Source organism: Macrobrachium nipponense, chromosome 19 (assembly GCF_015104395.2).
Source record: "Macrobrachium nipponense isolate FS-2020 chromosome 19, ASM1510439v2, whole genome shotgun sequence".
Lineage (NCBI taxonomy): Eukaryota > Metazoa > Arthropoda > Malacostraca > Decapoda > Palaemonidae > Macrobrachium > Macrobrachium nipponense.
This window is the reverse complement of record NC_061088.1, coordinates 72,928,794-72,943,083: the sequence shown is the minus strand read 5'-3', so window position 1 is coordinate 72,943,083 and position 14,290 is coordinate 72,928,794. Positions and strand designations below refer to the sequence as shown.

Here is a 14,290-nt window from a genome sequence, read left to right as displayed (position 1 = left end):
GTTGGATAAAACTTGAGCATCCAAGGTCCATTCTGTGGGGAGGACCTGTCTTTGACAGCTTTAGTTTGTCTGCCTTGAATAAACTGCATAACAATCCTGGTTTGATTCTGGTGTTGTCTGAGTGGACCGCCACTGTCTTGCTGAAAACCTCCATCGCGAAGAATTGTAGTTCCAAATGAACTGCCTTCAATTCCTTGATGCTGATGTGCAACTTTCTCTGTTCCAGGGACCATGTCCTGGAAACTTCCTTATTTCCCAGTAGAACTCCCAACCTAGGTCTGACGCATCTCAGTGGAAGTCTAGACTGGGGCTCAGAGAGTGGCGTGACTTTCTTGCCAAAAGTCCCTCTTGATTTCCCATGTTTTGGGGAGTATGACAGGGACATTTGTCTAAGAGAGTCAGCAGGACAGGCAGCCACCTCCTCTACTAACACTTCACTAGCACTCCTATCATTCACTTTGTCTATCAGGACCTTATTGGATGCCTGTAATTGGCCCACAGTGCTCACTATTAGACCAAATTTTTGGTCAACCCTTGATTCATGAATGGCAATGGGATCAGGGTTGAAAGTGTGGGAGCCAGGCACAGGAGAAGGAGGTGCAGTTAGAGGACTGGGAATGGGAGAGACAATATGCATATGAGAAGAAATTACAGGAATATCAACCTTGTAGAAGACTTGGGAATACAGTGGACTACCCCCATTCGTGTTTTCAGCAATTGTGGATTCATGTATTCGCGGATTTCTCCATAGATCATATCTACCCATTATTCGTGGGAAATTTGCATATTTGTGGTATTTTTCTATGAAAAATATCCACATATTACTGTATGTAATTTTGAGCGGGTTCTTCTATAGTTTGACCTAACAAAATAGGAAGTTTTAAGTGTTTTCATAGGGGATCTAAGTATTCGTGGATTCTAGCTATTTGTGGTGTGTGTGTGTTCCTGGAACGCATCCCCCACGAATATGGTGGGTCCACTGTAGAATCCTGGCTAGCTAGTCTTGCCCTAGAAGCCACCTTTCTCTTCTTGTCTCTTTCTAATTTGACTAAATGTGACTTTAAAAATGATATTGTTATGATACAATAAAGTTTTATGCATACTTACCTGGCAGGTATATATATAGCTGTATTTTCTGAAGTCCGACAGAATTTAAAAAACTTCCGACACACGCAGTGGTCGGCCAGGTGGTTAGTACCCATTCCCGCCGCTGGGAGGCGGGTATCAGGAACCATTCCCATTTTCTATTCATAATTTTTATTTCCACTGTCCCCTGAGGGGAGGTGGGTGGGTACTTGAATATATATATATCTGCCAGTTAAGTATGAACAAACTTTATTGTATCATAACAATATCATTTTGCTCATGAACTTACCTGTCAGATATATATATATAGTTGAACCCCACCGTTGGAGGTGGGAAGGGACAGAATAGAAGGATTTTGGGACACAAATGCATGCAGATGATTTACATCTTGGTTCCACCTGTTAGCATAGCCGACTTCGTGATTACTGTCACCCAAGTCTGCTTCTGCTTTACTAGAGTTGCCAGCGAGGTAGAGACCTATAAAGCTGGTGCACTCCAGATGATCTGTCAACGGGGGCGTGACCACAATGTGACTAGACCATATTGACCATACCATGAGGGCTAAGAAGTAAAATAAATATATATATATAATTATATATATCACCACCTGACCAACCTAGCCAAAGTTAATGTGTGTTAACTAAGGCTTCAGAGTTAAGAAGTCGCCGTTGTCAGCGACTCCACAACTAAATTAAGAGCTCTTCCTAACCATTTTCTACAGGATAGGATGAGTAGTACTTCTTGCCCCCAAGATTGTGTCTGCAGACACTATGGCCCTAGCGAGCAGCAGATCTCATATGCCATCTTCTCACATCTCGCAGGGAGTGTGAAGTGAACCCAGAGTTCTTTGCTAAAATATGGTACTCAGGATGTTGCTGAGTGCCATGCTCTGTTGAAATGCTTCCGAGGCCGCGCCCTCACCTCGTGAGCATTCAGATAAAAAGATTTCAAATCTTTGTGCAAACACAATGAAGGAGCATTTTTTTTTTTTTTTTTTTTTTTTTTTTTTTTTTTTTTTTTTTTTGAACTCCTTAACCCTAAAACCAGGGTGTACTTCGATATGGGCAAGTCTGGTCTTTTTCGGAACATTGCAGATTGCCCGACTGACTTCGACTTTCTTGATTTTAAGTAGATAAAACTTGAGAGACCTGACAGGGCACAGGACTCTCTCTGGCTCCTCCCCACTAACTTGTGCCATCCTTGCTTCCAAGATCCTGGCCCAAGGACAAAAAGGGTTTCCATCTTAGGCCATAACGAAAGGCTTAGAGAGCACACCTCCTTGTGTTCTCTAAAGCCAAAACTTGTGACGATGGCTTAAAATCTCACTAACCCTCTTTGTCGTATCTAGGGTGGTTAGAAGAAGACCTTCCTGATCACATACAAGAAGTTAACAGGCAGGAGAGGTTCGAATGCTTTGACATCAAGAACTTCAGACTACGTCTGTACTAAAGTCAGGTGAACGACCAGTTGACCAGTCAGACGAATCAAGGACAGCAAGGCTGTACCCTGAAGACCAAAAGGCACTATTCTTAGCTGAAGGATGAGTGTCTGGACTGCCTGGGCGATTCAATCTAAGCAAACCTTGGGGGTGTATCAATGCAACCCAACGTCGTCCGCAATCGACTTCGTCAATAAGAAACTCAGGGCTACTATATGTCGCCTGATCTCGCACGAGTGTCTGACTCCGAGAAAACAGGCGAGACAAAAAGTAGATGGTGAGCTAGAATCGAGATTCCACAGACCTCAATGATCGTGAAGGTCTTTGTTGTTTGACAGATGCAAATCTGTCAAACAACATTCTCTGTTGTCTGTTCGCACTGGCAGAATTTTCAAAACTCTCGGCAACCGCTAGACCACTGGTAGTTCAGGTGATCTCCCCCACGTTCCCGTGGCGCTGGTACTTGGAACTAGTATTCCCGTTTTCCTCAGATTTCTCTGAACCCTGTCTCCTGAGGGGAGGAGGGTGGGAATTTAATTATATATACCTGCCAGGTAAGTATGCATAAAACTTTATTGTATCATAACAATATCATTTTTTATGCATGACACTTACCTGGCAGGTATATATATAGCTGATTGACACATTTGGAGGTGGGTCACAGACAGCAATATCGTCATAATTCAAAAATTAACTAATTTTTTAAATTATTTATTAAGTTCCTTACCTGCTAAGGTAGCTGACTTCGTAGGTCCTGCCTCTTAGCCTGCTAAACCTTAGTAGCTCTCAACTAGGATGTGACCTGTTTGTTGAGAAAGCTAACAACAAGGGTCTGACAACTGGACGTGACCAATTTGTTGACAGGAAACCCTAGCCCTCTCTTACCAGGGGCATTCATGCTAGGATAAGTTAGACCACCTGAACCACACACAAAGCTAACGTAACACATTACACTTCACATACTGAAGAGGAAATAACCCTCTCAGACAACCATAAAAAGAACACCACTTAATTAAAATACCTAGCATGTTAGTAATCTATCGAGACGATTCGTACGGACTTTTGCAATCCTGTAACGAACCTCTAGATGATTGTTACATTCTACGCCTGTTGTTATAATAGGCTCTTTCTCGTAAACTCGAGCAGGGACCGAGAGAAGATACTTCTTAAGATATGAGAGAGCTGTGGAATATCAGAGTTGATGTGGACCACTGGTTCCAAAAACTCGTTTCGAGGACTGGAGGGACGACCGAATTGCATTTACTTCTTTCAGATTAAGATCCAGGACATCTGAAACACTATCCAGATGTCCGGCACCTCCTTCTATCATGACGCACTGAGAGATGTTCAGAATAATTCCTAGATCTTTAATAATATTTCAGTTTCCCGGTAGTAAAAAACTGTGGTCTGAATTGCAGTCTATTCGGGGAAACAAACTTCTTCAGGAAGGAAATGGTCCCCAGCAAGCTCATCCATTCCTCCCCGAGTATGCTTACTTCCCTATAAGGCTGCGCTTTGCCTAAGCAGGAGAGCATATAAAAGTGCAATGTTGCGGTAGACTCGTAGTTCTATACCGTGCGGTAACGAGCACCGAAAGGATTAAGAGATAACTCTGTTGAACATAGTAAGGCAAAACTAATGCAACGTTTATTCATTCACGTAAGAAATCCCCTCAATCTTAGGCTAAAGTCCGTGATTGTAGGACAGAGATACAGTTAGTCAGTCAATCCCGCAGGAGAGACGTAACCGCCAGCACAGAGATACGGTTAGTCAGTCAACCCCGCAGGAGAGAGAGACGTAACCTACCGCGCATGACAGCGCACGATCTGTTACTGGCTCGGTTGGAACTTGGACAGTCAGACACAGCAGCAGCCAGCAGCTTACGAACGTCGTCTCTTAACTTTATGTCTGGGTTGCCAGCTACCCTATTCTACGAAGAAATAGGTCCGTTATTTTTTGAACAGAGCTCTCAAGCTGGTATATTTAAGCGAAACAGAAAACGCTAATATATAGATGCGTTTGTGTCGTCGAACACTACCATACAACGGTAAAAGATAAATCGGAAACTCCTGGAAGGCTGCAGGGAGTGACGATTAAATGTCCTTAAAATAGTAGACAATAGACCTCTCGGTTGCCATCCGAAGAGGTAACTACAGCAAGCGTGTATGACTTGAACCAACCAGTAGTAAAATAACGCAAGGCAACAAAAAAAATTTTATTATATCACAATAAAGTTTGTTCATACTTACCTGGCAGACATATATATAGCTGAATTCGGAAATACAGCTACATACATATCTGACAAGCAAGTTTCATGAACAAAACTTAGAGAATCGAAGCAGACAGCTCAAGCTTCTTAAGATACTGGACATAAGCGTTCATTGACGTAGTCTACCAGTCTATTTCTTGTACGAGTCTGCGAATGAGGAAGGAGAGCTCTTCCGAACCTTGTCCTTATTCGCTTACGCAATATCAAGTTAATGAGATGTTTGTCAATGAGAACTAACCCATTAACGGTACAGAGAGATATTTTGTCAATGAGGGGAGACCCACTTACTTGACAAAACGATAGTATATTGTCAATGGGGGAAAGTCACTGAATTGACAAAACGTAATCCAGGAAGTCGAGCCTTTTATTTTTCGATTCCCGTCTCAAACAAGGAAGGGACAAGAATCCTGTTAAGAGACTGGGCTTACGGTAGGTAGAACGACGATGCTCAATCGGCATGGAAGTCTCGACTAGAAACTAACTATTGACAGAGACCTTTGAATTCACGAAACCCGAGGTCTTGCTGGGTTTCGAAGACGAAGTTCTGTTCACTTTCTTGAGGCTCAAATCTTAAACAAGAGCTTGAAGAGTTCAACAGAAACATTCTGGTGCGCGCTCAGCGTCCACTGGCGAGGACGCTCGGCGTCCTGGTGCGCGCTCGGCGTCCACTGGCGAGGACGCTCGGCGTCCTGGTGCGCGCTCGGCGGTTACTGGCGAGGACGCTCGGCAGCCACTGGCGAGGACGCTCGGCGTCCACTGGTGAGTGCGTCCATCCGAGCGTCCTGTTCAAGCCGATCGTCCAAATAAGCGTGCAGAAAAGCGTCACGCTCCTGACAGGCGTCAAAACAAGCGAGAGAAACTGCCTTCTTTTTCCTATTTCTTGGTGGAAAGAAGTACACGTGATCAGGCAACTTTCGCCTTCTTCTCACTGAAACACATAACGAGGGAGAAGGGACGTGAAGCGTCCTCTTCTATAAAGCTTCTTAGAGGGCGCGAGTCCTTCCGAGAGCTCCAACCCTTGTGCGGGGAGGACGCCTCGGAGGACGAGAAGCAATCCTTCAGGATTCGTGCATGTGCATGCACTTTGGCAGTCTGGGGATTTTCATCAGAAACTGCCGAAGGCACGCCAGATCGGTGGGGTTCCCTGTAACCCTCCTTCGGCTTTCGACATGCCCTCTCCCTTGGTTCTGGGAGTTCGACAGAGGTCTAGACCTAGAGGCGTTATAAGGCCGATCTGACGCACCCTCCACTACACAAGGGGCACTGTCACTACACTTAGCCACTTCACTATTGCTCTCTAAAGCAAGCACTTTCGATTCTAAGTTACGAATCGAAATAAAATAGTATAAGAGAAAGGGCAATAACCTCTACAGACACTGTTTTAGGGCCCGAAGGCAACATTACAGGGTTAGGCGTAACAAAAACAGAAGTAGAACTCTTCACAACAATGAAGGAGAGCGATCACCTCTCGCAGACATAGTCATAACCCGTAGGCCATACTACAGCGTTAGGCAAAATAAAATCTACCGGAAGGTTAGCAGTATCACTACCCTGACTTTCGTAATTGATTAATTGCGTACATACTAAACAAACTTTTTCCTTACGGAATTAGACACGTTTACTGATTAATTGCGTACATACGAATCATACTTTTTCCTTACGGAAATAGACATGTTTACTGATTAATTGCGCCCCCCAAGTGCGGAACTACCGAAGCTTTCGGTAGCCACACCCTATCTTTGCAGACACACACCCTCTGAAACTAGCCTAACTAGATTCAGATATCTTATGCAAAAATGAATCAAATTCAAATCAATTTAGATAGCGTTATGCCTAGCCACAAATCCAAGTAAATAAATTAAAAGACAATTAGGATACTTAGCGGCAAATGAAGTTTCCAAAATCCTAAGCCGGAGGTACTGAAAACAGGTGTTTTCAGTACCGGCGACAGAAAATTTATGAATAGAAAATGGGAATGGTTCCTGATACCCGCCTCCCAGCGGCGGGAATGGGTACTAACCACCTGGCCGACCACTGCGTGTGTCGGAAGTTTTTTAAATTCTGTCGGACTTCAGAAAATACAGCTATATATATACCTGCCAGGTAAGTGTCATGCATAAAACCTTCCATTTCCTGTCATCCCAATCTTTACACTTGTTACTGGTAAATCTACTGAACACACTTGTCCCTGCAGTGCCCTGCAGTAAGTACATACAAAGGATTTACCCCTACAGTAGGTAAAAAGGGTATGCAAATCGTAAGATGCCTCAGTCAATCTCGAATTGCAGTCTTTGCTGCAATAACGAATACTAGCTGAATTTGAGTTTGGCATGCTACTGTGTAAATGGGTCATCTAGTAAAAAAAGACTAATTATTGAAAACTGATGTCTCCAATCAAGAAAATGTCTTGATTCTGCAAAAATCATTCTCAAAATGAAAGACCTAACACTTCCTAATTGTGCTGAAGGCTACTAAACGTAAAAATACTTTACCAATTGGAAAAACATAAACTGGAAAAGCGATCAGAATTCCAAAAAGGGCTAACTTCTTACAACCGATGTACAGTCATAAACTGGCAGAAACAAACTGAAGCTCTTTACTGAGTTGTTCCTCTCTTTCCCAGAAAGTGGGTAGGACTAGTCACCTCAACAAAACAAAAGAAGCACTACTGTGAATTTCAAAATTTAAGCTTCCATGTGAGTTAAAACTAAAGCTATGTAATTACTTGGTAAGTTACTTAAATCAAATTTAGGCTTAGCTACCCTTCATTAGAAACAAGGTTCTCAGTTCACTCCTTTAGCTCATCTGCATTCTTTCAGTTTTAATTCTCAGTCATTCCATCTAATCAAGAGTCCCTGTACATTTCTCTATCATAGTTATCTTATTGAATAACCTCCTCGAGAACTAAATTTTGACATGGAATGTAATAAAAACTATGAAATAAATGTGCTGATGACTGACTTGATAAAATATCGACCTATTCCACCATACTATTCTCTCTCTCCTACAACTAATTTTACAACCATGATTTCTTCTGATTAAAAAGATGTAATACATTAGTCAACCACTATCAGCCAACCTTAGTTCATCATAAAATTCACAATCATGAAAGTGACAAATTACATAACCACAGTGGGTGAGAGACATAACTGTAAATCTGTGTTCATGTCAAGACTCAATGTAACTCACTTCTTAAGTTTCAAATCAAATTTCTACTCTTACAGCTGGCCAATGAAGAAGGAACTTGTAAAAAGGAGAGTTCTTCAGTTGCATTAAAATTTAAAGGAAGTTTGAGAACCTGGATAACAATATGGCAACATAGAAAAAGGAAATATGTAATGAAAATCAACAAAGAAAACCAGCACTTATGGCTGAAGGGCCACTGTACAATGGAATGGAATACAAAATTTAGCCTAAAAGCCAAGTGCTGGGACCTAAGAGATCATTCAGTGCTGAAAGGGAAATTAAGAGTATGTAAAATGGTTTCAAAGGTGTAACAGGAGGAAAACCCTGCAGTTGCACAATTCTTTGGAGAGGGTTAATAGAAAATAAAGAGAACACAAATGGAGCTACGGTAAAAGGGAGGAAAGTGGTTGCAGCTGGGGGTTAAAAGGATGCAGCAAAGACCTTAGGTAATGCCTACATGCACCACACAACATCCCCCTACAGCATCACTGTTTTCATTCCCAAAAAGATTTCCACTTGGATGCAACTGAATTCCCAATACATCACAGGGTATAACCCTCCAACCTATAATTGGGGTGAAGATGTACAAAATCACTTCATCTCTTACCATGATGTTTGGTGACCAGGCTCCTTCATCAGTGTGTGCATGACCACTGTGTCTTGGACCCAGAAAGTCATCAAAGATAACTCTCAGCTTCCTCTCCTGACCTGTTAATGAAATTAAATACATTTCATATAAATTATACAATGATTACTGAATTAACACAGAAAAATCTTTCAAATTAATAATAACTGAAAAATGAGACTCTTGAGATTATTACTACTTGCATAACTACACACGAATTCAGTTGTCATGGCAAACAATGAAAGATGACAGCCTATGGAAGTCACTAAGCAACCAAAGTCTCAAAATGGACAGTACCTAAGTCTGCATTGCAATAATGAGAGGAACTCCAAGAAGATATGGTCAATACACATGGTAAAGTCTTCCTCTTCTAATAAGCTGTTATGAAGTGGGCCACTGTATTTATCACATACTTCAGGATGTTTGATTGGGCAACAGATAGCCCCGATCATGGGCATCAGCAATGGTTAAGCACACATTAATTTGATTTAAATTTGGGGGTGAAGAAATTATCTACACATGGGTATCACAATTATTTACAACAGAGTAAAAACTTCCTGGATACTACAGATGCATTTCCACACTCACTCATACAATTCTACAAGATCAGTATAACCACTATGAACTCAAATCACACATTCAGAACAAGTAATGGTAATTTCATGGTTCTTCACCTCCACCTCCCAGAATTCATGCTTTAAGCTTCATAAAAATCTATCATGCACAAGCAATTATGTTCGATGGTAATGCACGAAAAGGCTCTGTCCCTCTGCCATGACAAATCACTAATTTTAGCAAAATTTCTTACACTTACCTTCCTTAATTAGGAACTGGACTTTCCTCTTCAACCAGAATTTATAGTCTTGGGAAGAGTGAAGGTAACGGGCAGATGTAAGCATCCGGTCAAGGTAAACTTCAGTCATACTCTGGCGTACATCATCTGAGATTAGTGGACGAGAGACTCTTGAAGACCCAGAGCTGACAGAATCCAACAAAGACAATTAGGAGCAGTCAAACAGGATCTGGTTAACAATAGCTGCTTCACAATTACTTGTAGCAACCTCAAAACTATTCACAAACAGAAAGATATCGACTGATATAATGAAACAATTCATACAGATCTGTTTCACTGTAGTACACTTCTTACAAATTATGATAAAACATTTTCAGTTAAATGATAATATTTTATTAAATCCTTTAAGTGTTCAATACTAATTCCAGTTCTGGTATTTCACTAATATTACTTAAATGACAAATGACGTCAATGAAAACTAGATAATAACAGTACACCACCTTGATTATAATGAAAAGTTAAGTTCCCCTTCACACTGCAAGAAAATACTTGTACTAGTTATAATCAATTATGTCAAAGCTGACTTAACCTCTTCTTTACCTAGAAGCTTAACAACACATAAACATTGCATATGCTACAGAACCGATTTTCTCGGTAATGAAATAAATAAGAAGTAAAAGGGTCTCACTTTGCATAGTTAGTATAATCATTCCTCTTCACGTATGAACTTTTTCCTAAAGTATCTCTAAAGAAAGAAGACAGAAGAGAACACAGAAATACAAAAACACAAACGGTTTTCTCCTTGTGTAGATTTTTTTACACTTTCATGAATATATGTCTAAAAAAAACAAAAAAAAAACCACACAGGTTCTTGGGTGACATCTTTTTTCACTTGTCACTGTAATAAACAACAGCATCAGAGCCTACACCGTATTCTGTGATTACTGCCCAGAACCACAAAGCGAAATGACGTACGTACTTTAAATTCCCTTCCAATAGTTGCCACACTTGATACCACGAGTGAGTGTTGCCATTTAACTTTTTCATCTATTTCTAAGAGCTGACACTTGTTTCCAAATACTTAAGTTTTTATTATCTATGTATATGTGTGCATGTATGTATATTGTACACAGTATACATCAAATGTCTGAATCTAGATAGCCAGCAATAATGTTCATTTTGCTTCAGCATGTGCCTGGCAGTGCATACCACCTTCCAGAGCACATCCAATAGTGTTTGTTTTGCTCCAAACCCTTCAAACTGAATCAAAAGAGGTCTAGAGCTGAAAAGAGGAAAGATGGGAATTTTGGTAGTGTATGTACGTACCACCTTCATATACCCGTACTATGCAATGGTCTTGAATGGTGGTACTCTGTTAACCACCAAACAAACTATCGGAAAAGAAGAGGTTAAACACATATAAAAATCAATTTGCAAAATACTATACAAATCCGCCAATATACGTATTAGTTCTATGTCACAATAACTTGGCCTAGTCACTATTAACGGAGTGCATATTTTAAAATGACTGAGATACAGGTATACATAAATTTATATTATTCAAAGCAGTAAAAAGTATATACATGTACACTGCAAAACACTAAATACACCCCTGAAAATTATAGTTTCATTACTCAATTTTAAGACCCTGGTGAGATGCAAACAAATTTAATATTCTAAAATTTCCTACATTCACTTTTTGCTGTGAATGACTAGCTTATCCAGACCTCTGAGCCTCTTAAAAGCTCTTCTGGGGTAGGTTTTTTGCTGTGAAATACATTTCACAGTATGAATCATCATACTCACTATGCAGCAGTCTGATGTAGTAGACTGTTGAGAGGCTGCAAGGATGGGTTGCTCTGATAACATTGCGGCAACATAGTATACTCTGGTTGCAACACACGACGCACACTGGAAGATTCACCCAGCAGCAACCAAGCCTCTAATTCTTGGCATCTTGCAAAGGCTTCACCCGATGTTAAAAGTACAACTGGAGTTCCTTTTAAAGCCAGTGAAACAGACTTGACACCACCACTGCGTCCTTCAACTAAAAAAAAAAAAAAAACCATATATATATTTTTCACGAACACATTACGGTGGGTTAATTTTATCACTACATACTTAGACGCATACTTCACCCAGCAACAATCAAAATGAAAAATGTTAAAGTCCAAAACATCCCATACCTGAATTACAAATGAAACATTGACTCCAAATTGTTATCATTACAACTTGAACAAATACAATAAAAAATACCTAAATATCTGATAGATTCTGAGAGCAACCTCTTCTTTTTGCTAATGTCCCAGATGATAAGGGTGGCATCAGTGGTGAGTACAATGACAATATCTTCTTCTAAAAACAACTGAGAGGCTCTTCCTGGAAGCTGCAATGGAGGCAACATCATTTCTCCTGAAATTGAGATACAAAATAAAGTTAAACAGGGCAAATATGGAAGTCATGATAAAGCCTCAAATGGTAATAAAAATTTTAGTGTCACCTTCTTTTTCTTGACAGTGTCTGAGTTATTACCTGAGAGAGAGACCTTACCTTACAGACCTTACAGTTCGTTCGGGTTGCCCCAGGTCCCTCAGTGTGAGGCGCCTCTAATGTCTACCAGAGAGTTGCTAGTACATCTTCCGGTATATTTTGCATCTTCCAATCTTGGATGGTCTGGGATGCAGTTTAGATATTTGTCGAGCTTATTCTTAAACACATCTACGCTCACTCCTGATATATTCCTCAGATGAGCTGGCAACGCATTGAATAGACGCTGCATTATCGATGCTGGTGCGTAGTGGATTAATGTCCTGTGTGCTTTATTTTTCCTTTTTTCCTAAAATTTTTTTCCCTGGTATAGTTTTGGGCACTATTAATCTTACCTCTGCTTGCTCTTTCTGATATTTTTAGTTCCATGGATATTTTATTTCTGTTATTCCTTCTATCTGTTTCCATGCCTGAATTATCATGTAGCGTTCTCTTCTCCTTTCTAGACTATATAATTTTTTAAGGATTGTTAGTCTTTCCCAGTAGTCTAGGTCCTTAACTTCTTCTATTCTAGCTGTAAAGGACCTTTGTACACTCTCTATTTGTTGCATATCCTTTTGATAGTGTGGGTACCATATCATATTGCAATATTCAAGTGGACTACGAACATATGTTTTTATAAAGCATAATCATGTGTTCAGCTTTTCTTGTTTTGAAGTGCCGTAACAACATTCCCATTTTTTGCTTTAGCATTTTTGCCAACAGAATTGCTATTTGATCATTGCATAACATGTTCCTATTCATCATCACACCAAGGTCTTTAACTGCTTCCTTATTTGTGATTGTCTCATTATTAGGTCCCCCTATATGCATATAGCTTTCCTTCTCTGTCTCCATAATTTATTGATTCAAATTTATCAGAGTTAAATACCATCCTATTTACCTCTGCCCAATCATATACTTTGTTAAGGTCTCTTTGTAGAGCGTTCCTATCTTCATCACAAGTAATTTCTCTACTTATTCTTGTGTCATCAGCGAAACTACTCACTACCGAATCCTTAACATTACTGTCTATGTCTTCAATCATAATAACAAACAATATTGCAGCTAGCACCGTACCTTGTGGCACACCGGATATTACCTTGGTTTCATCCGATTTCTCATCGTTTGCAATAACTATCTGTTTTCTGTTGTGTAAAAATTCTTTTAACCATTACTTTATCTACGATATTGTGTTTTCATAATTTTCTTTGCTAATATATTATGGTCTACTTTGTCAAAAGCTTTTGCAAAGTCTAGATAAACCACATCTGTTTCATTTCCGCTTTCATATTTTTGAATATGTTCTCACGGTGGACTACAGTTGGGTTTGTGTACTTTTTCCGGGTACGAAACCGTGTTGTCCTATATTAAAACAAATTATTTTTTATTAAATGTTTCATAATATTTTTCTTCATTACCCTTTCATACACTTTCATAATATGTGATGTTAGACTCACAGGCCTATAATTACTTGCCTCTAGTCTTGATCCACTTTTGAAAGTAGGTGTGATATATGCTAATTTGTGCTCATCATAAATCTTGCCTGTATCTACACTTTGTCTTAATAATATTGCAAGTGGCTTTGCGATAGAATGAACTACTTTCTTTAACAAAATAGCAGGGACTCCATCCGGCCCTTGCAGCAGCTCCATTTTTAATTTCATTAATTGCCTGCACAATATCAGCTTCATTAATTTCTATGTCAGCTAAATATTCACTATTTTCTTCTTTTCTTCTTACTTCTATATCATTATCTTCATTATCTATTCTAGGGGTGAATTCTCTCTTATATCGTTCTGCCGCCAGTATGTTGCAAATTTCCTTTTTTTTTCATTCGTTAATCTCCCTTCAATTCTCAGAGGGCCTATTTCTATTCTTCTTTTATTCATCTTCTTCGCATATGAGTATAATAGTTTGGGGTTTTTGCTTGATATTTAAATAGGGTTTTTTCTTCCAAGTCCCGTTTTTCATTTTCTTTTGATTGTATAATCTTTTGTTCTGCATTTTCTATCTTACTTAGTTCTATAACTTTCCATGCATTTTCTTTTGCAAGACCTTTTTTCCACTTTCTGATTTTCTGGAACAAGATCCTTCTGTCTCTTGGTATGCATGAATGATGTTTACTTTTTTTTCTTCTTCGGTATATATTTTTCCACTATTTTCTCCAATATTTTATATAATATCTCCGTATTTTACCCTTATGTCATCACTTACGAAAATGTTATCCCAATCTTTTGTTTAATTCTTCATTAATTTCTGACCATTTTATATTTTTACTACTGTAGAAGTTGTATTTTCCATATCCTTCCCACTTTTTTCATTTCTTGCTTATCTCTATTTTCACTTGCTTTGGAATGAACTGTT

At 39.5% G+C, this 14,290-nt stretch overlaps 1 protein-coding gene across 1 annotated transcript in view; it reads right to left on the bottom strand.

Annotated features, from left to right (window-relative positions):
* LOC135218163 (protein HIRA-like) overlaps positions 1–14,290 on the bottom strand; it is a 104,541-nt gene that overhangs the window by 10,640 nt on the left and 79,611 nt on the right. Inside the window, exons 14-17 of the mRNA XM_064254316.1 lie at positions 11,654–11,809; positions 11,204–11,444; positions 9,419–9,582; positions 8,587–8,687 (exon numbers count right to left, since the gene is read on the bottom strand). Of these exons, the coding sequence (XP_064110386.1) occupies positions 8,587–8,687; positions 9,419–9,582; positions 11,204–11,444; positions 11,654–11,809 (662 nt within the window). The remainder of the gene's footprint in view (positions 1–8,586; positions 8,688–9,418; positions 9,583–11,203; positions 11,445–11,653; positions 11,810–14,290) is intronic.